This window comes from Littorina saxatilis, linkage group LG16 (assembly GCF_037325665.1).
Source record: "Littorina saxatilis isolate snail1 linkage group LG16, US_GU_Lsax_2.0, whole genome shotgun sequence".
NCBI lineage: Eukaryota > Metazoa > Mollusca > Gastropoda > Littorinimorpha > Littorinidae > Littorina > Littorina saxatilis.
Genome location: NC_090260.1, coordinates 16,353,218 through 16,378,880, shown reverse-complemented (window position 1 = coordinate 16,378,880; position 25,663 = coordinate 16,353,218). Strand labels below are relative to the sequence as shown.

The 25,663-nt window shown below is 41.9% G+C and overlaps 3 protein-coding genes across 5 annotated transcripts in view; 1 reads left to right on the top strand and 2 right to left on the bottom strand.

Moving 5' to 3' along the window:
- The window catches only part of LOC138950506 (uncharacterized), a 241,243-nt gene that overhangs the window by 88,092 nt on the left and 127,488 nt on the right, over positions 1-25,663 (top strand). The window lies entirely within an intron of this gene.
- LOC138950503 (uncharacterized) overlaps positions 1-25,663 on the bottom strand; it is a 291,738-nt gene that overhangs the window by 197,772 nt on the left and 68,303 nt on the right. The gene's annotated exons all lie outside the window — the stretch shown is intronic.
- Positions 12,136-16,657, bottom strand: LOC138950515 (uncharacterized). Its single transcript, XM_070322249.1, has 2 exons — positions 15,158-16,657; positions 12,136-13,436 (listed from the first exon to the last, which is right to left on the bottom strand). Exon 1 carries the CDS (start codon positions 16,393-16,395, stop codon positions 15,202-15,204), a length of 1,194 nt encoding a protein of 397 aa, XP_070178350.1. The 5' UTR covers positions 16,396-16,657; the 3' UTR covers positions 12,136-13,436; positions 15,158-15,201.

Below are 25,663 nucleotides of genomic sequence, written 5' to 3'. Positions count from 1 at the left end.
AGAAGGGATCAATGGGATACGGTATTCATACAAGAAAGAAATCCTGTATAGAACAACGAAAGATCGCCACGGAAATGACCGTTCACTAGTAATCGTTCCGAAGAAACTCAGGAACAAAGTTCTTTCATTTGGTCACGATCACCCCATGGCAGGACACTTAGGTCAAAGAAAAACATCTGACAGAATTAGAGCAGAATTCTGGTGGCCAGGGTGTGCAGGAGACATTCGTAGGTATTGCTTGTCCTGTGACACATGCCAAAGAACTGCGCCGAAAAGTCAGACAAAGAAAGTCCCTCTGGGAAGGATGCCACCCATCAGTTCAGTTTTCAAGAGAGTTGCGGTGGATATCATCGGCCCGGTCAAACCTATGTCGGAGAGCAAGAAACAATACATCTTGGTATCTGTTGACTACGCTACCCGATACCCCGAAGCCGTAGCCCTGAAAAACATCCAAGCAGACACCGTAGCTGAAGCTCTCTGGGAGATGTGGACTAGATTGGGAATCCCAGATGAAGTGATAACGGACCAAGGCACACAGTTCACCAGCCACCTGATGAAAGAAGTGAACGACTTTCTCAGCATCAAACACCATATGACTGCACCGTTTCACCCTCAAGCGAATGGTTTGGTCGAAAGGTTCAACTCCACACTGAAGAGCATGCTGAAAAAGTTAGCGATCGATCAACCGAGGGAATGGGACACGTTTATCCCCGCCCTCCTGTTCGCATACAGAGAAGCCCCACAAGAAAGCATGGGATTTTCGCCGTTTGAGCTGCTGTATGGGAGATCTGTCAAAGGACCCATGCAAGTGCTGCGCCAAACATGGACCGAAGAAGAAATCTCAGGGGAGCAGAAGACTACAGCGGAATATGTAGTCAACCTCAGGAACAGAATAGAAGAAACGTGCAACGTGGCACGTGAGAACCTGAAGAAAGCGGCCAGCAAACAAGCCCATTTCTTCAACAAGAAAACGAAACCAAGGACGCTAGAAGTCGGAAAACGGGTTCTACTTCCACGCCCTGTGAAGAACAACAAGCTGGAACTTACATGGTCAGGTCCCTACAAGGTTGTGGAAAAGTTGAATGAATTCGACTACAAGATCCAAGTTGGCAGAAGAACACGGATCTACCACATCAACCTCATCAAGGAGTACCAAGAACGGGAATTGAGTTCCGCCACTCCCAATCCCAGTTCATCTGCCCAAGCGAGTGTTCCTGCTTCAAACGAAGAAGAAAGTGACGAAGAAGACGGAGGAGAAGAGGTCGTGGCTGTTGTCATGGAAGAGGACAACACGATGGACGATGACATTTTCAAGTATGACACTCAGAAGATGTTACCCCTCCTAGAAACTCAAAGAACCGAAAATGTGAAGAACATCCATTTCGACGAGAAATTGGACGAGGCAAAGGTCAAGGAGGCGAAGATGATCTGTGAAGAATTTGAAGAGTTCCTAACAGATGTTCCAAAGACGACGAACCTGGAAAAATGTTCCATTGAAGTGACAGAGAAGAAACCAGTCTTTGTGAAACCCAGACCCATACCTCACGCCATGGTAGAAACTGTCGAAAAGGAAATTGAAGAAATGCTGAAGTTGCATGTCATCGAACCTGCAAACTCTCCATACAACTCTCCCATCGTCCTGATAAAGAAGAAAGACGGAAAGTACCGTTTCTGTTCTGATCTGAGAGCTCTGAACAACGTGGTAGTGTTCGACGCTGAACCCATCACCGATGTCGACCATCTGTTTCAAAGTTTAGGAAAAGCGAAATACTTTTCAAAGCTAGACTTGACGAAAGGATATTGGGCGATCCCAATAGAGAAGGAGTATAGAGACAAGACGGCATTCACAACTTCAGCGGGCCAATTTCGTTGGGCCAACATGCCATTTGGATTGAAAACAGCGACAGGGGTGTTTAACCGCATGATGAGGAAGCTACTCAATCCAATCAGAAGAAAAGACGTCCACCACTTCATGGACGACGTGCTTATAGCAACTGAAACCTGGGAAGAGCACATGTCAGCTCTGAAGGCAGTACTACAGAGGCTACAAGAAGCCAATTTGGCAGCAAAACCCTCCAAATGCTACATAGGCTACACAGAGTTGCCGTACCTCGGACACGAAGTGGGAGGTGGAAAAAGGTGGCCAGAAAGCGACAAGATCAAGAAGATTCAAGACGCTCTCCCACCCACCACGAAGAAGGAACTACGGTCGTTCCTAGGACTCTGCAACTTCTACAGGTCCTACATCGAGTCATACGCGAACATAGCTGTTCCGTTAACTGACCTGACAAAGAAGTTCAACCCAGACAAGCTTGTCTGGAACGACGAAGCGAGAAGGAGTTTTGAGACACTCAAGGAGAAAATCTCACAGAAACCTGTGCTGTGTATGCCAGACCACAGCAAACCTTTCGTGCTAAGGACGGACGCCTCCGACAAAGGAATGGGTGCTGTTCTCATGCAAGAGCACGAAGAGACTCTACGACCTGTTGCGTACCAAAGCAAGAAGTTCAACGGAGCAGAAAGTAGGTACGCCACCGTAGAAAAAGAATGCCTAGCTACAGTTTGGGGAGTGGGAAAGTTCGAACGGTATCTGTACGGGAAACACTTCACCATTGAGACAGACCATCGCCCACTCAAACATCTCCAACGACAACCGAACAACCCTCGTCTGATGAGATGGGCCCTCCAACTGCAGCCATACGAGTTCACCGTACGTGTTATCCCCGGGAAGGACAACCACGGTGCAGATTATATGAGCAGAGCGTCGTACGATGAATAATTATCTACTTGCGATAGGATAATTATCTTGATCCATGGGGTTATGTGACGAATGGAATTCGTGTATCGACTCCCTCTCTCATATTAATCGAGACTTCACTAGTTGCGTACACAAAACGAGGTTAAATGACCGAGACTACGTCATGACGACACTGTATACATATGACGTCAACGCTCGCGCCATTAGTCCAAAACTAGTGCAGCGTACAAGGCAAGAATTTGTTTATCTTCATGGAAAGAAATTTAAACGAAGAGAACAAAAGGAAACAACGTGCATTGGTATTAATTCGTGAATATGAACTGTACATATATTCAGTTGAGGTTGCTAGGATGCAATGCTCTGACCGTTTCATTGACTCCAAGATGGCAGCAATCAACGAAGCCACGTAGATTGCACTAGCATATGTTTCACCTTCCGTGGACGGATTTCCACATTTTTGCGATCTCCAAAGGTCCACTAACCGAAGGTAAAACACGCTAATGCATTTTAACATTATTGATTCACAGGAAAACACAGGTATTGTTCATTTTCCATGTGTTTGTGTCAGTCTGTGAACTCTTGTTTCTGTGTTTGTTTTAGAGAAACAAATTGAATGATATCGATGGAAATCATACTTGATAATAACAGATATTGCACGTGTGTGTTGCAGAAGGTGCAAGTGTACAGGGGTGTACAATGCTTGTGTAAATGATGTCGTGTGAACACTGTGGGAAGGGCAACGTCAGCGGTAACCACGGAAGGAACCACCAACGTCCCCAAGTGTCACCCAGATCGAGTTTATCATGATGAGTAGACTACTTTATATTTTGTGAACATTAACACACCATCACGTCTTCATTTGTGTAAACCGAAATACATTTTCAACGAGAAGAAGAAGTACGTTCCGCTCTTCGATGCTAAACGTCGACGCAACAAGAAGAAGAAAGACAATGTTGTTACGTGTGTGTGAAATCACACCAGAGAAATCATAATCTATAAAACTTTCATTTGAAGGTTCTAAGAGAAAGGGATTGATGTCTGCAAGAATGATCACGAGCATGTTTTTGAAAGTACAGAATTATTAAATTTCTTATTACTTCTTTGCACGTGTCTCAGTTAAACACTGATCAGCCCTAGAACGAGAAGCAGACGTCACAATGGGGGCTCGTCCGGGAATATTGAATCAACGTTTTACTTTCGATCCAGCCGTTCCAAATTTTTCTCGTTTCAAAATTGCTGTAGGTTTCTTGCATGTCGATTTGTATTGTATATGTTCGTACTTCATCGCCATCGTCTCATCATATAATTTTATTTATTTACCTTTAGTTATATTACTTATCACAGATCTATAACTCAACGTGTGCCCTATCACACGGTAAAATAAAAACTGGAAGTGTTGTCAGCTGAAACGACACGTTAAAAAATCAATATTTAGCGAGACCACTTTTGATTTGTTAGCTCCCAATTTTATTTGTGGTGTTCCAATTCATCAGTGTGATAGTATTCTTGCACGTACTATCGGAACCATCATTCCCCTTAGTTTGTTCTAAATTACGCGGGAGGTTGGTGGGAGTCAGGTACCTAAGAGGTAAGGATTTAATACCTGTATTTCCCTGTGAAGCCCTATATAATCGACTTGTGGATATCAGTCGTATTTACTTGCTGTAGAAGTGGCTGTAAATTAATCTACACAGTAAATGATGCGAATTGACAGTTGATTTGATACATCTTGTATATTCAACGTTCGATCGAGTGAAAGATTGATCTTTTCGCCAGAAAGAGTCAAATAAAGTTTACAGTGTAAGTTCTCGTTGGTAGATAGAAGTAAACTGACTCACGATAGAACGTGGAAACATAACTCTTTGGGTGGTTGTGTGGAAACGTAACGTAACATACGTTGAAGAATTATTTCAAAGTACAGTAGAAGTAGAGCTAAACTAGGACTTGCATTTTGTGCACGAAGGCGCCGCCCGACTGTTTCTTTTTGTAATTTGATCCGAAATTTAGTAGCTCGACGGTGTTTGAGCAACATACATTTTGTACGTTTTGGAATAATACGCGAGGTGACTTATGAGTGACGACAGTTCCCCAGCTCATAATTTTAGAAAGTCCACCATCGCAGCCCAGTTGGCACGGAAACAGCCGGCCGACAAATCTCTCCCCATAGTGACCGCAAATAAGAAGGGAAGAAAAAAACCTTACTGCCGGTAACGATCGGGAAGAGGTGATAGATTCGTTACCAGTCCCTGCTGACGAAGAAGAGAGTGTTCATCTCTCTCTTCAAGTTGACAGCAACCGTAACGAAGAAGAGGTTGATCCACAGGCGTGCACGGACGTGTCACCTGTAAATATGTCTCAGTCCACAAGTGTAGATCCGCTAGAGTTGACTAGACAGCAATTGGCCGAAGGACAGTTGTTGGGGTTAGAAGGAGCCGAGTTGCGTGCATTTGTTCTTGATCAGAAAGAGAAGCAACAAACTCTTGATCGCGAAGAACGAGAACGTGATGCTGAACGACAAGAACGTGACGCTGAACGACTACGACTAGAACGTGACGCTGAACGACAATTCCAACTGGAACAGTTGAAAATCCAGAACGCCAACCAAGAGGGCAACAGGAACAACAACTCGCCAGGACGTATTCGCGAAGATGATGGTTTCAAGCCCAAGATTCCTTTTCTAGACGACCGTGATGACATCGAGAGCTGGTTCCATCAGTTCGAGCATTATGCTCGAGACTGTAACCTGAGTGATGCAGCAAAAGCTTCACGTGTAGTGTACTTTCTGAAGGGTAAGGCGAGAGTCATCTTCTCAAAGCTGAACGAGGAAGACGCTAATGACTACGACACTCTCAAACAAGCTTTGTATGAGGGCTTCCAACTCACTAGCGAAGATTATAGAAAGAAGTTTCGCCAAACCAAGAAAAGCGCCACTGACACGTATAAAGAGCACATCACGAAGCTAGAACGGTATCTAGACAAGTGGGTGGAATTAGCAGAATGCGACCAAGATGTAAAAGATCTCAAAGATTTGTTGGTCCGTGAGCAGGTGTTGGACACCCTTCCTCCTGACCTCGCCGTTCACATTAGGGATAGAGACCCTAAGAGCGCCAAAGAGATTGGGATGATAGCCAACACATATCAACAATCTAGATCGAACGTCAAAACTTCATCGACGTACGTCAAGCCTGAAAAACGTCGTTCTCCCCAAGAAGAAACAAGAATAGCTGCTCCATCAACAAAACCCGCAAATCAAACTCTAAAGGCAAAGTTGAGTGACGCCGAGAGAGAGAAACTGCGAGCATCTGGATGTTGTTTCATTTGTAAATTGCAAGGGCATGTCTCTCGTTTTTGTCCAAACAAAAGAGACACAGCAGGTGCAGTTTCATCGAAGAAAGATACACTTGAGACACCGATCCTCTTAGAAAAACTTTGCGGAAATTGCAAGGAAAAGAAATGTGCCGAAGTGGTACCAGTGAAGCTGAATGGAACAATTGTCAACGCTTTGAGAGACACTGGATGTACTGGTATCATTGTCAGCAAAAAGTTTGTGCCAAAGGAGGCATATTCAGCGAAAATGAAGGAGACTACTCTGGCAGAGAAAGACTCCAAGAAGATGTACCACACCGCCGTGGTGCACATCGATTCACCCTACTTTGACTCCGAGACAGAAGTAACGGTGATGGACGACCCAATTTACCCTGTCCTCATAGGTAAATGGTATGGACTAGGTAAAGAGAAGAAATTGACTCCCACATATCCTGTTCGAGACCCAGCATGGTACCCTGGGACAGCAGCTGCTGTTACCACGAGAGCACAAGCGACAGAGGACGCCCAGAAACCAAGCTGCAGCCACAAACAGGGAGTCAAGGAAGAAGAAAGACTGTATTCGCCAGCTGATCTGAAGAGAGAACAGGCAAGTGACCCTTCGTTGAAGACCATCAGGCAATTTGCCAACTCTCCAGAAGGGATCAATGGGATACGGTATTCATACAAGAAAGAAATCCTGTATAGAACAACGAAAGATCGCCACGGAAATGACCGTTCACTAGTAATCGTTCCGAAGAAACTCAGGAACAAAGTTCTTTCATTTGGTCACGATCACCCCATGGCAGGACACTTAGGTCAAAGAAAAACATCTGACAGAATTAGAGCAGAATTCTGGTGGCCAGGGTGTGCAGGAGACATTCGTAGGTATTGCTTGTCCTGTGACACATGCCAAAGAACTGCGCCGAAAAGTCAGACAAAGAAAGTCCCTCTGGGAAGGATGCCACCCATCAGTTCAGTTTTCAAGAGAGTTGCGGTGGATATCATCGGCCCGGTCAAACCTATGTCGGAGAGCAAGAAACAATACATCTTGGTATCTGTTGACTACGCTACCCGATACCCCGAAGCCGTAGCCCTGAAAAACATCCAAGCAGACACCGTAGCTGAAGCTCTCTGGGAGATGTGGACTAGATTGGGAATCCCAGATGAAGTGATAACGGACCAAGGCACACAGTTCACCAGCCACCTGATGAAAGAAGTGAACGACTTTCTCAGCATCAAACACCATATGACTGCACCGTTTCACCCTCAAGCGAATGGTTTGGTCGAAAGGTTCAACTCCACACTGAAGAGCATGCTGAAAAAGTTAGCGATCGATCAACCGAGGGAATGGGACACGTTTATCCCCGCCCTCCTGTTCGCATACAGAGAAGCCCCACAAGAAAGCATGGGATTTTCGCCGTTTGAGCTGCTGTATGGGAGATCTGTCAAAGGACCCATGCAAGTGCTGCGCCAAACATGGACCGAAGAAGAAATCTCAGGGGAGCAGAAGACTACAGCGGAATATGTAGTCAACCTCAGGAACAGAATAGAAGAAACGTGCAACGTGGCACGTGAGAACCTGAAGAAAGCGGCCAGCAAACAAGCCCATTTCTTCAACAAGAAAACGAAACCAAGGACGCTAGAAGTCGGAAAACGGGTTCTACTTCTACGCCCTGTGAAGAACAACAAGCTGGAACTTACATGGTCAGGTCCCTACAAGGTTGTGGAAAAGTTGAATGAATTCGACTACAAGATCCAAGTTGGCAGAAGAACACGGATCTACCACATCAACCTCATCAAGGAGTACCAAGAACGGGAATTGAGTTCCGCCACTCCCAATCCCAGTTCATCTGCCCAAGCGAGTGTTCCTGCTTCAAACGAAGAAGAAAGTGACGAAGAAGACGGAGGAGAAGAGGTCGTGGCTGTTGTCATGGAAGAGGACAACACGATGGACGATGACATTTTCAAGTATGACACTCAGAAGATGTTACCCCTCCTAGAAACTCAAAGAACCGAAAATGTGAAGAACATCCATTTCGACGAGAAATTGGACGAGGCAAAGGTCAAGGAGGCGAAGATGATCTGTGAAGAATTTGAAGAGTTCCTAACAGATGTTCCAAAGACGACGAACCTGGAAAAATGTTCCATTGAAGTGACAGAGAAGAAACCAGTCTTTGTGAAACCCAGACCCATACCTCACGCCATGGTAGAAACTGTCGAAAAGGAAATTGAAGAAATGCTGAAGTTGCATGTCATCGAACCTGCAAACTCTCCATACAACTCTCCCATCGTCCTGATAAAGAAGAAAGACGGAAAGTACCGTTTCTGTTCTGATCTGAGAGCTCTGAACAACGTGGTAGTGTTCGACGCTGAACCCATCACCGATGTCGACCATCTGTTTCAAAGTTTAGGAAAAGCGAAATACTTTTCAAAGCTAGACTTGACGAAAGGATATTGGGCGATCCCAATAGAGAAGGAGTATAGAGACAAGACGGCATTCACAACTTCAGCGGGCCAATTTCGTTGGGCCAACATGCCATTTGGATTGAAAACAGCGACAGGGGTGTTTAACCGCATGATGAGGAAGCTACTCAATCCAATCAGAAGAAAAGACGTCCACCACTTCATGGACGACGTGCTTATAGCAACTGAAACCTGGGAAGAGCACATGTCAGCTCTGAAGGCAGTACTACAGAGGCTACAAGAAGCCAATTTGGCAGCAAAACCCTCCAAATGCTACATAGGCTACACAGAGTTGCCGTACCTCGGACACGAAGTGGGAGGTGGAAAAAGGTGGCCAGAAAGCGACAAGATCAAGAAGATTCAAGACGCTCTCCCACCCACCACGAAGAAGGAACTACGGTCGTTCCTAGGACTCTGCAACTTCTACAGGTCCTACATCGAGTCATACGCGAACATAGCTGTTCCGTTAACTGACCTGACAAAGAAGTTCAACCCAGACAAGCTTGTCTGGAACGACGAAGCGAGAAGGAGTTTTGAGACACTCAAGGAGAAAATCTCACAGAAACCTGTGCTGTGTATGCCAGACCACAGCAAACCTTTCGTGCTAAGGACGGACGCCTCCGACAAAGGAATGGGTGCTGTTCTCATGCAAGAGCACGAAGAGACTCTACGACCTGTTGCGTACCAAAGCAAGAAGTTCAACGGAGCAGAAAGTAGGTACGCCACCGTAGAAAAAGAATGCCTAGCTACAGTTTGGGGAGTGGGAAAGTTCGAACGGTATCTGTACGGGAAACACTTCACCATTGAGACAGACCATCGCCCACTCAAACATCTCCAACGACAACCGAACAACCCTCGTCTGATGAGATGGGCCCTCCAACTGCAGCCATACGAGTTCACCGTACGTGTTATCCCCGGGAAGGACAACCACGGTGCAGATTATATGAGCAGAGCGTCGTACGATGAATAATTATCTACTTGCGATAGGATAATTATCTTGATCCATGGGGTTATGTGACGAATGGAATTCGTGTATCGACTCCCTCTCTCATATTAATCGAGACTTCACTAGTTGCGTACACAAAACGAGGTTAAATGACCGAGACTACGTCATGACGACACTGTATACATATGACGTCAACGCTCGCGCCATTAGTCCAAAACTAGTGCAGCGTACAAGGCAAGAATTTGTTTATCTTCATGGAAAGAAATTTAAACGAAGAGAACAAAAGGAAACAACGTGCATTGGTATTAATTCGTGAATATGAACTGTACATATATTCAGTTGAGGTTGCTAGGATGCAATGCTCTGACCGTTTCATTGACTCCAAGATGGCAGCAATCAACGAAGCCACGTAGATTGCACTAGCATATGTTTCACCTTCCGTGGACGGATTTCCACATTTTTGCGATCTCCAAAGGTCCACTAACCGAAGGTAAAACACGCTAATGCATTTTAACATTATTGATTCACAGGAAAACACAGGTATTGTTCATTTTCCATGTGTTTGTGTCAGTCTGTGAACTCTTGTTTCTGTGTTTGTTTTAGAGAAACAAATTGAATGATATCGATGGAAATCATACTTGATAATAACAGATATTGCACGTGTGTGTTGCAGAAGGTGCAAGTGTACAGGGGTGTACAATGCTTGTGTAAATGATGTCGTGTGAACACTGTGGGAAGGGCAACGTCAGCGGTAACCACGGAAGGAACCACCAACGTCCCCAAGTGTCACCCAGATCGAGTTTATCATGATGAGTAGACTACTTTATATTTTGTGAACATTAACACACCATCACGTCTTCATTTGTGTAAACCGAAATACATTTTCAACGAGAAGAAGAAGTACGTTCCGCTCTTCGATGCTAAACGTCGACGCAACAAGAAGAAGAAAGACAATGTTGTTACGTGTGTGTGAAATCACACCAGAGAAATCATAATCTATAAAACTTTCATTTGAAGGTTCTAAGAGAAAGGGATTGATGTCTGCAAGAATGATCACGTGCATGTTTTTGAAAGTACAGAATTATTAAATTTCTTATTACTTCTTTGCACGTGTCTCTGTTAAACACTGATCAGCCCTAGAACGAGAAGCAGACGTCACACTGCTCTTCAAAATGGTTCCAGAAACCGGGAAGAGCTTCAGACGGAATTGAAATATTGTTCCTCTGTCACCAGATCATTGCCTCTTGAACAGAACTGACCCTTTGGCTACGTACTTCCCCTCACACACATGGATCAGAGGCAAGGATATGGCTGATCTACGACTCGTTTGAATGTAAAACAGAAATGTAACACTATCTGTGACAATGACGGTTCTACGACTCGTTTGAATGACGGTATAGATCGAACCTTAACCCACAACTACGAAAATTTGTGTCAGAATTTTTTGAACAGGAAAATATGCCTCTATTCAACAGTAACCAACACATGGAAGATGTTTTTGAAACTTTACAGAAATGTAACACTAGCCTATCTGTGACAATGTTGCTTTTGAATTGAACCCACATTTGTTGAACAGGAGAGAATGTTCCTGTTCAACAGTGCCCAAAACACTGAATCTGACGTTTTTGAATCTTTTCTGTCATCTAACCCAATTGCTCATGACTTCATCGATCTTGAACATGCCTACTTTTCAAAGAAAGACAGACAAAAGCGAAATCTGCATGTTAGCCATCTGCCTGAAATGGTCAATGCACTTTTGTAAAATTGTCACAGCTGTTATGCACTTTTGTGAAATGGTCAGTGCTGTTGTGCACTTATGCAAAACTTGGTGCTGTGCTGTTAACATTTGAACAAAATGCATTTTGTTCAAATGTTTAGTGCAACTTGCTACTATATAATCGCTGTATGCGCTTTGTGGTAATAATGCACTGTTGTGAAAAGTTTGCGCTAAATGTTGGCACTATGCATCATTGTTGGAGCACCCTCCTGTAGTAGATGCACCATGCATAAAAATGTACTTATGTGAAATGTTTCGTGTAAATTATTGTCACAATAATGTTTTGTGCGCCCCCATGTATGTGTTCTGTGCTAATAATGCACGGTTGTGAAATGTCCGTACACATTTTGTGGCACTATGTAATTGTTAGTGCATTCTCCTGCGGATGCTTCGTGCTAAAATTGCACTTCCATTAAAATATTGTTCGCTCATGTCAACTGGTACTATATTTTCAATTGTTTCTCTGTCAATTTCAGATGTTTGTTTCCAATTACTTCAGTATCTCCCTGTTGCAATTCCAGGTGATTCATTATGCATGTGCCAATTTGAGGTGTTTAATTCTGATTCCTGTATTTACAGTGTAAAATTGAAAGGACAGACGAGGCTTACCTGGTAAGGTGAAGGCTGGACCTGATTTAGTAGAGGTACACAGACTGCGACGGCTGTTCTAATGATTAGAGAGGACGCATGCGCAACCAATCACCTTTCAGATAACAATATGTTACAAAGTCAAACACATGTTTTGAAATAATTTAGTGCCCTAATTTTATCCCAAATGCGGAGGGAATTACAGTCTCACTTAAGGGTGGGATTAGAACAGCCGTCGCAGTCTGTGTACCTCTACTAAATCAGGTCCAGCCTTCACCTTACCAGGTAAGCCTCGTCTGTCCTTTCAATTTAGTCTCGGTACACAGACTAGACGGCAATTTCTAATGATTTTTTAGAGATTGCCTTTGTGACATATTGCTCAACCTCCAATACAATTTTATATTACATAGAAACTCACCCTAAGCCTTGCAGAAATATGAGTCCAACAGAGACTGCCCCAAATTTACGGTCGCTGCTTTGTGGTAGAAACGTGAAAACGTGGACTCGCTGCTCCAACCTGCAGCTTTGAGGATAACATCCATGGGGACCCCCCGTGATGCTGCAGCTGACGTACTTGCTGCCCGTGTGCTGTGTGCACCAAATACTTGGGTGTCCACATTAGCTCGTGTGAGAACGTCTCTCATCCACCGAGCCAAGGTGTCCTTGCCGATGGGTTTGTAGGGTTTTTGATAGCTCAAAAGCAGTTTGTCTTCGCATCCCCGAAACTCCTTAGTTCTTCGAAGATATTCTTTGAGTACAGACACAATACACAAAGCCTTGTTCTGTGGAAAGGCTAAAAATTCCAGCGGTGCTAAGTGTTTTCCTTTGCGGGAATGTTTTAGCAATACATTCAAATAAAACACACATTTTGAGTTGGAAAGATGCATTGAATTCACTGACAGACTGTGAAGAGTTTGGCATCTTTGCGCAGATAACAGTGCCAAAAGCATTACAAGTTTGTATGACAATTCCTTCAGTGTTATTTGTTCATGTGGATAGTACAATTCCAAATGCTCCAGCACAACATCCACATTCCATGTGGACGCATATTTAGGAAAAGCGGGTCGAAGTTCAAACACACCTTTCACAAACCGTTTCACTAAACAGTGTTCACCAAATTGAGGACATCCTGCAATGTCTAAGTAACAAGATAGAGCCGATCTGGCCGCACAAATGGCACTATAGCCAAGTCCTGCCCTGAACAGTGTTGCTAGAAAGTTGATCGCATCATTCACAGTCGGCGAAACGGTATGTATACCTCTCCTGCACGCATAGCTTTTCCATTTTGCGATATAGGACGCGTAAACTTTCCTAGTTCCCTCTCTCCATGACGAAAAGATGATATTTGAAGCTTGTGCCGAAAGTCCTGACATTCGATATCTGATCCTGAGACTTCGCAAATGATCAACCTTAAGGACTTTCTCAGTCTGTGTTTTTCCTGAAGATTTGAGGGCATGACTAGCAGATTTTCCCTTGCTGACACAAGCACCGGATTGTTTATCAACATCTTTGCCAGTTTTGGATACCACGGTTGACTGGGCCAGTCTGGAACTACTACAACTCCCGTAGCTTTTTCTTTGTTGATTTTGTGCAGCATGCTGGCAATAACACAAAAGGGTGCAAAAACATAAAAACGTTTATTAGACCATGATAGAGTGAAAGCATTCACCGCTACAGCTTCTGGATCTGGTCTAAATGATACATATTGAGGGAATTTACAGTTTATCCTTGATGCAAACAAATCTATTTCTGGTTTAGCACCCAGAATATCCAGAGCACTTGTTAAAATGTCAGTCTTCACGGCCCATTCTGTATCTAGATTGTGTACTCTAGATTCTTCATCTGCTTCTACATTTTCTATCCCTGGTATGTATGCCGATGAAACCCAAATGCCTCGCATAATGCAAAATGACCAGATTTCCTTAGCAACTGCATTGCATGTTACCGAAATGGACCCCATTTTGTCAACACATGCAATGGCTGTAACATTGTCCATCATAAGCCTGAGATGAATGTTAGTTTTGTCCCCAGCAAAGGTTTGCAAAGACAGCAGTGCAGCTTTCAATTCCAGAATATTGATGTGCTGCTGTGCTTCTTGTTGATTCCATAGTCCACCTGTTCTACCTTGACTACACGAACAACCCCAGCCTTTCTTTGATGCATCAGTGAACATTATGAAATCTGGGTCACCATGATCAGTGTCCACATCATTAACAGATGACATGATATTCTCCCTCCACCATAACATTTCGGTTTTGGCTTCGGCAGAGAACTCCACAGAGGAGTCATAATCATTATTGTTTTGCTTCAAAGCAGCAATTTTATCGTGTTCCATGCATCTGTACCAGAGAGGACCAAATTTCACCGCCTGAAAAGCAGACACTACTTGCCCAATGAACTTTGCGAGTGTTCTTACTGTGGCATACCCCTGATGTAACAGCTCAGTGGCTAGTTTATGTATCCTTTCCTTCCTCTCTGTTGTTAAAGTGACTGTCATGTCCTCTGAATCAATTTCAACCCCAAGATATCTTATTTTATGGGAAGGTATCAAAACAGATTTCACCGGATGCACAACAAATCCTAATTTTTCCAGAAGAGACAATGACTCTTTTACATTTTGCACACATTCTTTTTCAGAATCTCCAAAAAGTAATGTATCATCAATGAAGATTGTTGAAAGAAATCCTAGTCTATGTAACTGGGCCATGACTGGTTTCAGTAACTTTGTGAACAAACGTGGACAGGGTGCTAGTCCGTTTGGACATGCAGTGAAAACAAATAGTTCTCCTTTCCAGAGAAACTTCAAATATTTCTGAGATGCTTTATTTACCGGCACTGAAAAATAAGCATCTTTGAGATCCAAAGAACAGAAGAAGCAATTTCTGGTGACTAGCTCCAAAGCTGTCTTCAGTGTTTCCATTTTGAAATGCTGATAAATCATGTTTTCATTCAAATCTCTCAGATTTAAAATTAATCTCCATGTATTATTCTTTTTTGGTCTCACAAAAATTGGAGACAGAAAATCATCCTCCGAGTGATCTGTTTTTCTTATCACCCCTTTTTGTAGAAGTTCGACAATTTCTGAATCAATTGCTGTTGTCTGTTCTTTGGAAAAATTATAGTTTTGAGGATTTTTTCTCTGTACAGGGGTCTCTGTGAAATCAATATTTATCCCTTGTACCATTTCCAAAATGTCTTTATCTATTGAGACTTCCTTCCAAGAGGGAAGGCAGTAACGAATTTGACCTGCTTGAAAATGATCTGCTTGTTCCTGTAATCTATTTTTAATGTTTTCAACTTCATCATAAAACTCCCTCACCTCTTTGTCTTTGCACACATCGGGAGTTTTTGAAACTTCTGTGTCTACTGTTTTCCTCTGAATTTTCCGAATCCCCGATTCTGACCTCTCCCCCGAGCTCTGGGACTGAAAGACTGCCCTCGTTGATTTCCGTATGTGTTCCCTTGACCTAAAAAAGGCCTACCACCGTGCCCCTTGCGCTGGTATGGTTGGAAACGATTGTTGTAGCTTGAAGTGTGCGGAGTTTTCATCTTGTAATTCTCCTTAGCACCTTTGATCGCTTTCTCGATATCCCCGCCAAAAAGCATGTCCCGACTCGGGAGATTTTCGTTTGTGCAAATAGCTGCCATGTCCTTTGGCAGAACGCGAGCTAATTGGTATTTACGGCGGATGCTGAGCTCTTGCTGCGCTGTTCCCAACAGACAGATAACATCACCACACGCGGACAACATCCCATTCAGTTCTGCCCTGAACTTCGTACTCTCTACTGTCACGGTACTACTGCTGTTGTCAGTGCACCCCTCTTTTGTGAAGGTGTGAAGTTTGCTTGTTGCCGTAACAAGTGCTGCGGTTGATTTAGAAATCAGCTTCTGTACATTGAGCAGTCGCGTGTCATTTTGTCTTGCACCTCTGTCGAGGTTTGCTTTCCCTATCACCTCCTCATTAAGGATAGGAGCCTTTATTTCCACACAGTTTGCCGGAATAAGGATACTTTCCATCTTGTCCTTGAGCTTTTGGTCTGGTAATTTGACAGTGAATCTGCTTTTAGTGATGTTTGCGAGCTTCTCATCCACTACACCACCTATTTTCTCTTCAACTTCCAAGTCTGCCTCCATCGCAGCAAAAATATCATCAAGCTGATCCGCTGACTGAGCTGATGCTTTGACACAAAAGTCAAATTCTGATTCTGTTGAAACCTCTGCCACAGAACCTCTGCCGGGGTCAACAATTGCTTCATTTTTCTTCACTTTTTCCACGGTAGCACCGCTGGAACAATCTCCGATAGAAACACCGGTAGCACCGCATGAAACGGAGAAAGACTGATCGCCAAGATCACTGTTTTCAGATTGATTTTCATCATCACCATTGTTACAAAAGAGATCGTCATATTTCGATTCCAGAGATTTCAGTTTATCCAAAAATGGACTCATGATCGACCCCATCAAATCACGCACAGTTTCCACCATTTCATTGTTAATGTTTTGTCCACCACTTGTACTAGCAGACTCCGCATCCTTTGTTGCTGCGGAATCCGCCATCTTCAAAAAATAGAAACCGGCGAGCGTCCGGCGTGAAATGTAATCATGAAAAATCAGTTCTCACCTTGACTCATCCGATCTAATGACATCGTCCTCACGAAACAAAACACTCTGAGGCACACATCACAAAGAAAAAAGTTCACCCAACACATTATAATCCAAATGAATAATCCATTTCTATGAGCACTGAAACTTTCTGAAAGCTTCCTGGTAACGCGCGAAACCAAAAGTGATTGGTTGCGCATGCGTCCTCTCTAATCATTAGAAATTGCCGTCTAGTCTGTGTACCGAGACTAAATTAAAACTATTGTTTTCAAACATTCCTATGACACCTGGTAATGGTTCTGTGTTTTTTACATTTAGTCAAGTTTTGACTAAATGTTTTAACATAGAGGGGGGAATCGAGACGAGGGTCGTGGTGTATGTGTGTGTGTGTGTGTGTGTGTGTGTGTGTGTGTGTGTGTGTGTGTCTGTGTCTGTCTGTCTGTCTGTCTGTCTGTGTGTGTAGAGCGATTCAGACCAAACTACTGGACCAATCTTTATGAAATTTTACATGAGAGTTCCTGGGATTGAAATCCCCGAAAGTTTTTTTCATTTTGTTGATAAATGTCTTTGATGACGTCATATCCGGATTTTCGTGAAAGTTGAGGCGGCACTGTCACGCCTTCATTTTTCAACTTAAATTTTGGTCAAGTAATCTTCGACGAAGCCCGGACTTCGGTATTGCATTTCAGCTTGGTGGCTTAGTAATGACTTTGGTCATTAAAAATCGGAAAATTGTAAAAAAAAAATAAAAATTTATAAAACGATCCAAATGTACGTTCATCTTATTCTCCATCATTTTCTGATTCCAAAAACATATAAATATGTTATATTTGGATTAAAAACAAACTCTGAAAATTAAATATATAAAAATTATTATCAAAATTAAATTGTCGAAATCAATTTAAAAACACTTTCATCTTATTCCTTGTCGGTTCCTGATTCCAAAAACATATAGATATGATATGTTTCGATTAAAAACACGCTCAGACAGTTAAAACAAAGAGAGGTACAGAAAAGCGTGCTATCCTTCTTAGCGCAACTACTACCCCGCTCTTCTTGTCAATTTCACTGCCTTTGCCATGAGCGGTCGACTGACGATGCTACGAGTAGGCCTATACGGTCTTGCTGAAAAATGGCATTGCGTTCAGTTTCATTCTGTGAGTTCGACAGCTACTTGACTGAATGTTGTATTTTCGCCTTACGCGACTTGTTACATTTAGTCAAGTTTTGACTAAATGTTTTAACATCGAGGGGGAATCGAAACGAGGGTCGTGGTGTATGTGTTTGCGTGTGTGCGTGCGTGTGTGCGTGCGTGTAGAGCGATTCAGACCAAACTACTGGACCGATCTTTATGAAATTTGACATGAGAGTTCCTGGGTATGATATCCCCGAACGTTTTTTTCATTTTTTTGATAAATGTCTTTGATGACGTCATATCCGGCTTTTCGTGAAAGTTGAGGCGGCACTGTCACGCTCTCATTTTTCAACCAAATTGGTGGAAATTTTGATCAAGTAGTCTTCGACGAAGCCCGGACTTCGGTATTGCATTTCAGCTTGGTGGCTTAAAAATTAATTGATGACTCTGGTCATTAAAAATCTGAAAATTGTAAAAAAAAGTATTTTTTTCTAAAACGATCCAAATTTACGTTTATCTTATTCTCCATCATTTGCTGATTCCAAAAACATATAAATATGTTATATTCGGATTAAAAACAAGCTCTGAAAATTAAATATATAAAAATTATTATCAAAATTAAATTGTCGAAATCAATTTAAAAACACTTTCATCTTATTCCTTGTCGGTTCCTGATTCCAAAAACATATAGATATGATATGTTTCGATTAAAAACACGCTCAGACAGTTAAAACAAAGAGAGGTACAGAAAAGCGTGCTATCCTTCTTAGCGCAACTACTACCCCGCTCTTCTTGTCAATTTCACTGCCTTTGCCATGAGCGGTCGACTGACGATGCTACGAGTAGGCCTATACGGTCTTGCTGAAAAATGGCATTGCGTTCAGTTTCATTCTGTGAGTTCGACAGCTACTTGACTGAATGTTGTATTTTCGCCTTACGCGACTTGTTACATTTAGTCAAGTTTTGACTAAATGTTTTAACATCGAGGGGGAATCGAAACGAGGGTCGTGGTGTATGTGTTTGCGTGTGTGCGTGCGTGTGTGCGTGCGTGTAGAGCGATTCAGACCAAACTACTGGACCGATCTTTATGAAATTTGACATGAGAGTTCCTGGGTATGATATCCCCGAACTTTTTTTTCATTTTTTTGATAAATGTCTTTGATGACGTCATATCCGGCTTTTCGTGAAAGTTGAGGCGGCACTGTCACGCTCTCATTTTTCAACCAAATTGGTGGAAATTTTGATCAAGTAGTCTTCGACGAAGCCCGGACTTCGGTATTGCATTTCAGCTTGGTGGCTTAAAAATTAATTGATGACTCTGGTCATTAAAAATCTGAAAATTGTAAAAAAAAGTATTTTTTTCTAAAACGATCCAAATTTACGTTTATCTTATTCTCCATCATTTGCTGATTCCAAAAACATATAAATATGTTATATTCGGATTAAAAACAAGCTCTGAAAATTAAATATATAAAAAGTATTATCAAAATTAAATTTTCCAAATCAATTTAAAAACACTTTCATCTTATTCCTTGTCGGTTCCTGATTCCAAAAACATATAGATATGATATGTTTCGATTAAAAACACGCTCAGAAAGTTAAAACGAAGAGAGGTACAGAAAAGCGTGCTATCCTTCCCAGCGCAACTACTACCCCGCTCTTCTTGTCAATTTCACTGCCTATGCCGTGAGCGGTGGACTACGAGTATACGGTCTTGCTGCGTTTACATTGCGTTCAGTTTCATTCTGTGAGTTAGACAGCTACTTGACTAAATGTTGTATTTTCGCCTTACGCGACTTGTTTGTAATTTGTATTTTGTTTTTCTGCAATAAATATTTGAAATGGATCTGAGACTGACTTACTACTTTTAGCACTCTTTTTCACCACATTCCCACGTACAGATATTGCAATATCAACTCTTCCTTTCTACCTGTTTCAAACAAGCTCTATTTTTTAATTAAAAAGTTTTTTTTTCTTCTTGTGGCTGTTTGATCAATTCATAGCAAGCATTGACTGAAATAAACAATTTATATATTTCTATATCCAGCACAACATGCAATTCATTAACTTTTGACCCTAACCTTTAACACTTCCCAAAATAAATCTTTGGTGGACATTGCATCGACGCTGTTCATTTTGAATGAACATTTTTCTTGTTAGATCAGTGGTCTATGCCGGCGCATAGTTGTGTATTGACTGGATCAATCGCCAACTCGCTGCGCTCGCGGTAAGTGCTGACAACCGGAAGAAAGCTGCATTCCGAAAAAAGTCACTTCCGTTTCGCCATTTTTCGATGATGCCAGAGAAGTGAACCATGATTTCAAGATGCCCGGTGCAAATTGTTGTATGCCTGGATGCAGCGTGAGCTCACTAAGATCTTCAACGCTTATAACTTTCCATGGTATACCAAACGGAAAAGCGGATGCCGAATGGAGAGCTGCTCTTATACACAAAATCAACCGTGCTGACATTTTTTCAACCCGAAGAATGCGAGGATATGTTCCCGACATTTCAAAGAAACATGCTTCAAATACGGTACGTAAAAAACTAGTAATATAGCGAAAATAAGCTTTCATCTGATTGTCTGTGCTGTGTTGTTTTGCTTGTAATGCTTCAAGTGACGAAGTTCTAGTAGTATCAATCAATCAATCAATCAGTATGAGGCTTAGTACTAGTAGTAACTAGTACTTTTACAGCTCGCAGACAAAAAATAACACAATCGTATTCTGAATCATACATTGACAAAGGCGTAATTCTGAGCTATAATTATTAGGTAATGGGGAAAAAACCACTCTTTGTTCTTGTGATAATGTGTTTTTGAATATATTCTAGTAAACTTCTGGGTTAGAACTTAGATTTCTTTTGTTGTTTTACTCGGTCACTGAGTCAGTCTTGTTCATTCTTGACAGATTTGCAGTACAGTAGTGTGTTTTACTAATTCTTGTTTCTATTTCAATAGATCTAAATGTATAGGTCTGTTTAGTTAATTTAACTTATAATTTCGACTCAGCATTTTGAACATTTTCTTTGCATGTTTTTTTGCTGGGCCTACAGGCAAGCGAGCACTCATTCCAGGAAGTCTGCCAACCAACCATGTGCTACAGAAGTCAGTAGAAACACCAAAGACTCCAGCCAGGAAACCCCCAGTGAGTAAAACTTGCTGTTATTTGCCCAGTATAGTATGCTATTAGTGATACTGATAGTGATAATATGCTACTTGTAACTCTTTTGTGAGTACCGGTACATGTATACTGGGTGTTTTCTCAGTTTTTGTCCACTGTCAGATTTATATTGTGGTATAACCTGTTTTTCTAGTTTCATGGTTTAGCCACGACTCACTTTGAATGAGGGTCATCTGCCAGGCATTTAGCTGATTATCTGATTTATAAGTGATATTTTTTAATTTGCTATTTATAAATTACAGTTACAGTAAACTAACACTGTCGCACAAAGTATGTGACTTTAAAAAAAGATTTGTTTGAAATCATGTGAGCTCTGTCCACTAGATGATGGAGAAGGGAATTTTTCCAGTTGAGTCTGCAACATGGATTTTTTCTCTCTCGGATAACAAATACAGTATGGTAGGAAAAATTTAGGGTTGGTGTGGCGATAACTTCTTCTTCTGCGTTCGTGGGCTGAAACTCCCATGTACACTTGTGTTTTTACGTGTATGACCGTTTTTACCCCGCCATTTAGGCAGCCACACGCCGCTTTCGGAGGAAGCATGCTGGGTATTTTCGTGTTTCCATAACCCACCGAACTCTGACATGGATTACAGGATCTTTTCCGTGCGCACTTGGTCTTGTGGTTGCGTGTACACACGAAAGGGGATAAGTCCCTAGCAGGTCTGCACACAAGTTGACCTGGGAGATCGGAAAAATCTCCACTCTTAACCCACCAGGCGGCCGCGGCCGGGATTCGAACCCTCGACCTTCCGATTACGAGGCCGACGTCTTACCACCCCGCCACAGCGCCCGTCGTGTGGCGATAACAATAAAGATATGTCATAGTGACTTGACTAATTGATTTGAATTCTGCTGCAGGTCAGTCGCCCCCCACCTCCTGCTCCTGACCTGGTTGCCTACTACAACTTCGAGGAAATACGACAGGACACCCTTCAGCTTGCTGCACCATGGTGTCTCTTGGAGAACAGCAAGGAACAGATACAGGTGGGAATAACCGAAGCCAGCCAAGTGAAACTGTTGTCCTCTACGTTATGATTACGTACTCCAGCAGACATCAACTTGTGGTCGACGTGCGTGGGTTTTGCTCAAAATACGTAAGTATTCGTCAGTGTTTGGCTTCTCGAATTAAGTTTCAACTTAATCTCTGTCTCGAACCACAGGCGGAAGGTATCGTTCACTGGACCACTACTTACATAGAAAGACTATACTGAACGAATCGTCGGTAAGCTTACCACACTGTCATACTGTCATACTCACAGTGATATCACTGATACATTTGTACAGGTAAACATGGCTGTTTGCTGAAAAAAATCGTTGTGAAAAATTGTAATGTCTCTGAAGTTTGATTCAGTCCGTCATTCATTTTGATGGGAAGTCAACCCTTGGTGAGGCTAATACTAATATTGTTTTGATCTGTATTCTGCCAGTGCCATTGCCAACTGCCATGGTTGTTCTTGTGGAGTTCTAGAACAAGCTCTGGTTTGAATGACCAGCTAAAATTAATGCTAATAGTAAATAAGTACATTATTTTTGCATTAGCGGGGTATACAAAATATTTTATTAAAAAAATACCGCATGGTTTTGCTTGATCAAATCATTTATCAGCTAACAATATGCTTTTATTTCAGTTGGACCTGACTTGAGCATGGTTCCGTTGTCTCCGCAACAACAGCTTGATTGAGATACAGGCATGTCCAGTTTTCAGCAAGTGCAGGCTGAGTGTGAAGATCTGATGGCTGATCTAGACACAACATAAGCTGCTTGACACTATTCCAAGGTAAGCGAGAAGCTTTGAAAATAGTTACTTTAATTCAGTAATGCGTAATTATGTATGCAATACTCCTGCTGGTGAGTTCACTACAAACAGGTACTACATTAGAACTAGAAGAATAGGTTCCACAAGAACATTTCTGACTGTTGATGCCACTAAAACTCTCGTTACATCCTGCATTCTGTGTAGATTAGATTACAGCAAATCCCTTCTCATAGGCTGCCCTGACTCCACTCTCCAACCCTTGCAAAAAGTACAACACTCTGCAGCACTCCTCTCATGAAAGAACTTCACTGGCTTCCTGTGTCTCAACGTATTAGGTATAAAGCTGCCTGCTTCTGCTACAAGATCATCTCTGAATCGGCACCTGCCTATCTTTCGGAACTGGTCTCCCTCTACACTCCCTCTCGCACCCTTCGTTCTTCTGCTGATGCTCGACTTCTCCGTCAAGGTTGCTTTAAGCGCAAGGCTCATGGCTTCCGCACGTTTTCATATCATGGCCCTCAGTTATGGAATTCACTCCCCTTTCTATTACGTCACTCTCCATACATTTCATCTTTTAAGTCCAATTTGAAAACTCACTTGTTCCAACAACATTACGGATAGTTCCTCAGGCCAAACAAAAAAAATAGTCTATTTACGGTAACATCGGCCCAAAAAATAGGGTCGGTAGGTCAGGATTTTTTTTTTCTCCAAAAAACATTATCAAATTATTTTGCCAAAAAACAAACTTTGTTTTAAAATTTTGATTTTTTTTCTTTTTTTCCCAAATGCCAAAAAAAAGTCTAGGGTCGCGCAAAACAATAGGGTCGGTCGGGATACCGTAAACAGACTTCTTTTTTTTGGGCCTTAGCATAGAGTCTGGGGATGTGAGATGTGCATGATGTGTTGTTTGAATCTGACAGTGATTGTATGAATTTTTTATACACATATTGTTGTCACGCGCTTTGAACTTCTGATAAGGCGCTTTATAAATGCCCGTTATTATTATTATTATTATAAGTAGATACACACTTGTAAACTTATGTTAGTTTTCACACGTGAGCATGAAGTGCCTTTATGAGGAATGTATAGTGGCTTGCAATACATGTATTGAATTTGAGGGATGTTTGCAGTTATATAATATATTAGCACAGCTCAGTTTTCTTCAGGGTTCCGTGAGAACAGTGAAATTCTCCTTTGAGGACTGAAAAATATCTTGGATAATTGGTCTTAATTGGGGGGGGGGGGAAGATTTAAAACATAAGTACATTCACATGTGTTTTTCATTTTCACTGTGTCCTTCTCTACTTGTTTCTTTGTTTTCCCATTGATATATATTTTTGTTCTTGTCTATATTTTTTACATAGGTGCTGTCCTCATCCCCAGCCGACTGTTTTCGCTGAAGCCGTGAAGGATGCTTCTTCATGTAGGCGTGGACATCTTTTTCGTCACCGTGCAAGGCTTCCAGTTCCAGTACCATATAATTTTGTGAATACTCTGGGGACCTGTCATCAACTTTGGAAGGACGCTTTATTTTAACACTTTGTACCCCATCTATGTTGACCAAGATTTTTTAAGCCGAGACCAGCTGTGCTGCAGCAGGTCACTCAGAATTGTAGAAACTGTATCAACAGGCTAGAATCCTGGCGTTAGATCAACGTTACTTAAGCGACTGAAGCTAACAGTCTAAGCAGGATGCGGATATGTGCCGAATGATAACAGATGCAATGTACATAGTGACTGTGTGTACCTGGGAGACAAGGAGTTAAGACCACATCTAAACTGAGGATTTAGTCTCTCCATAATCAAACGCTGAAGAAGATTTAAGAATGAACTTTGTTAGATAAATTATGGTTGTTATGATCGTCACATTTTAGGTCCCCCCCTCCCCCCTTTTCAAACTTCCCCGCTTTTCAGACCTTACATTTTTGGATTTTCTGTTCACAACCTGTTGTACATTTACCTACATATTAAGCAGGTTTCCTCCTTTTTAAGACCAGCTTATTTTTTTATTCTTGGAGGCCTGAAAAGGGGGTTTGGAAGGACACTGTATTTGTTTGTTCGAAATTCAGAATTCAAATAATTCTTCATCAACGAGTTATTACTGCCTCACCATAGCAGTTAGGCCAGTCTTACTAACTCTTACTTTTATTAATGTGCCGTGATGCAAAGACGTTGAGCAGTTTTCAGATGTTTATGAATCCAGGGCTTTCAAAATTTACTGACATGTTGGACTCCATGACATCCAAACATGAAGTTCAGTTACCCCTTTTTAACTTTGAAGGTCAAATTGTGGACGAATTTTTAGCAAAAAGTTGGAACATGGTATGACTGTTCTTACTCACAAGGGAAATGATTTTGTTATTTACTGATTTTCATTTTGTGTGGCCTTCTTTCACCCATTTAATCATTCATAAATGTTCATACCCAAGGGAAGTAATTCACATATATCTATGGCCAATGTTTTCACAGGGCATCTGCCCCCCCCCCCCCCTCCCTCCCAACACACACTCACATGGGCTAAAACTTACATGGCTCTTATGGGTATGACTCTCTTACTCACAAGGGAAGTAATTTACTGATGGTGTGTTTTCATTTCGTGTGGCCTTCGCCGATTTAAATAATTTATTTTAGCTTATCCAATTATAGTGTGGATGAACACTGTCTCCACTCAAAATAGTCCTTTGCTATTGTACATTGTGAATCAGCATTTTTGTTTTTGTCCTGTTTGAATAAAGTGCAATCATTTTACAACCAAAGTGTTAATGTTAAAGATGTTTACATAATGTGTGAAGGATGATGCATTTGAAAATTAATATTGTTAAATATAAATTGACCTGTGACAAGTCAGCATAGTGCAATATCCAAGCATGAAACCCGCACACAATTCCCAAACAACATGCTTTCTTTTCCACAAAATTCCATCCAATGGAAAACAATTATGTGAACGTCATAACATGGTGTTTTTTTACATTAATAATCAAGCCTTACACCAACTAAAATGGTGTTAATAGGCATTTGAGCAAGCTTTAACACCAACATAACATGTAGTTAATAGGCATTTGAGCAAGCTTTAACACCAACATAACATGGGGTTTTGCATGTTATACCAGCAATAACATGATGTTAATCACATTACAAGCAAGCTGT

Excerpts from the sequence above, each read along its gene's own strand:
- LOC138950515 (XM_070322249.1), bottom strand. The coding sequence starts at position 16,395 with ATGGCGGATTCCGCAGCAACAAAGGATGCGGAGTCTGCTAGTACAAGT.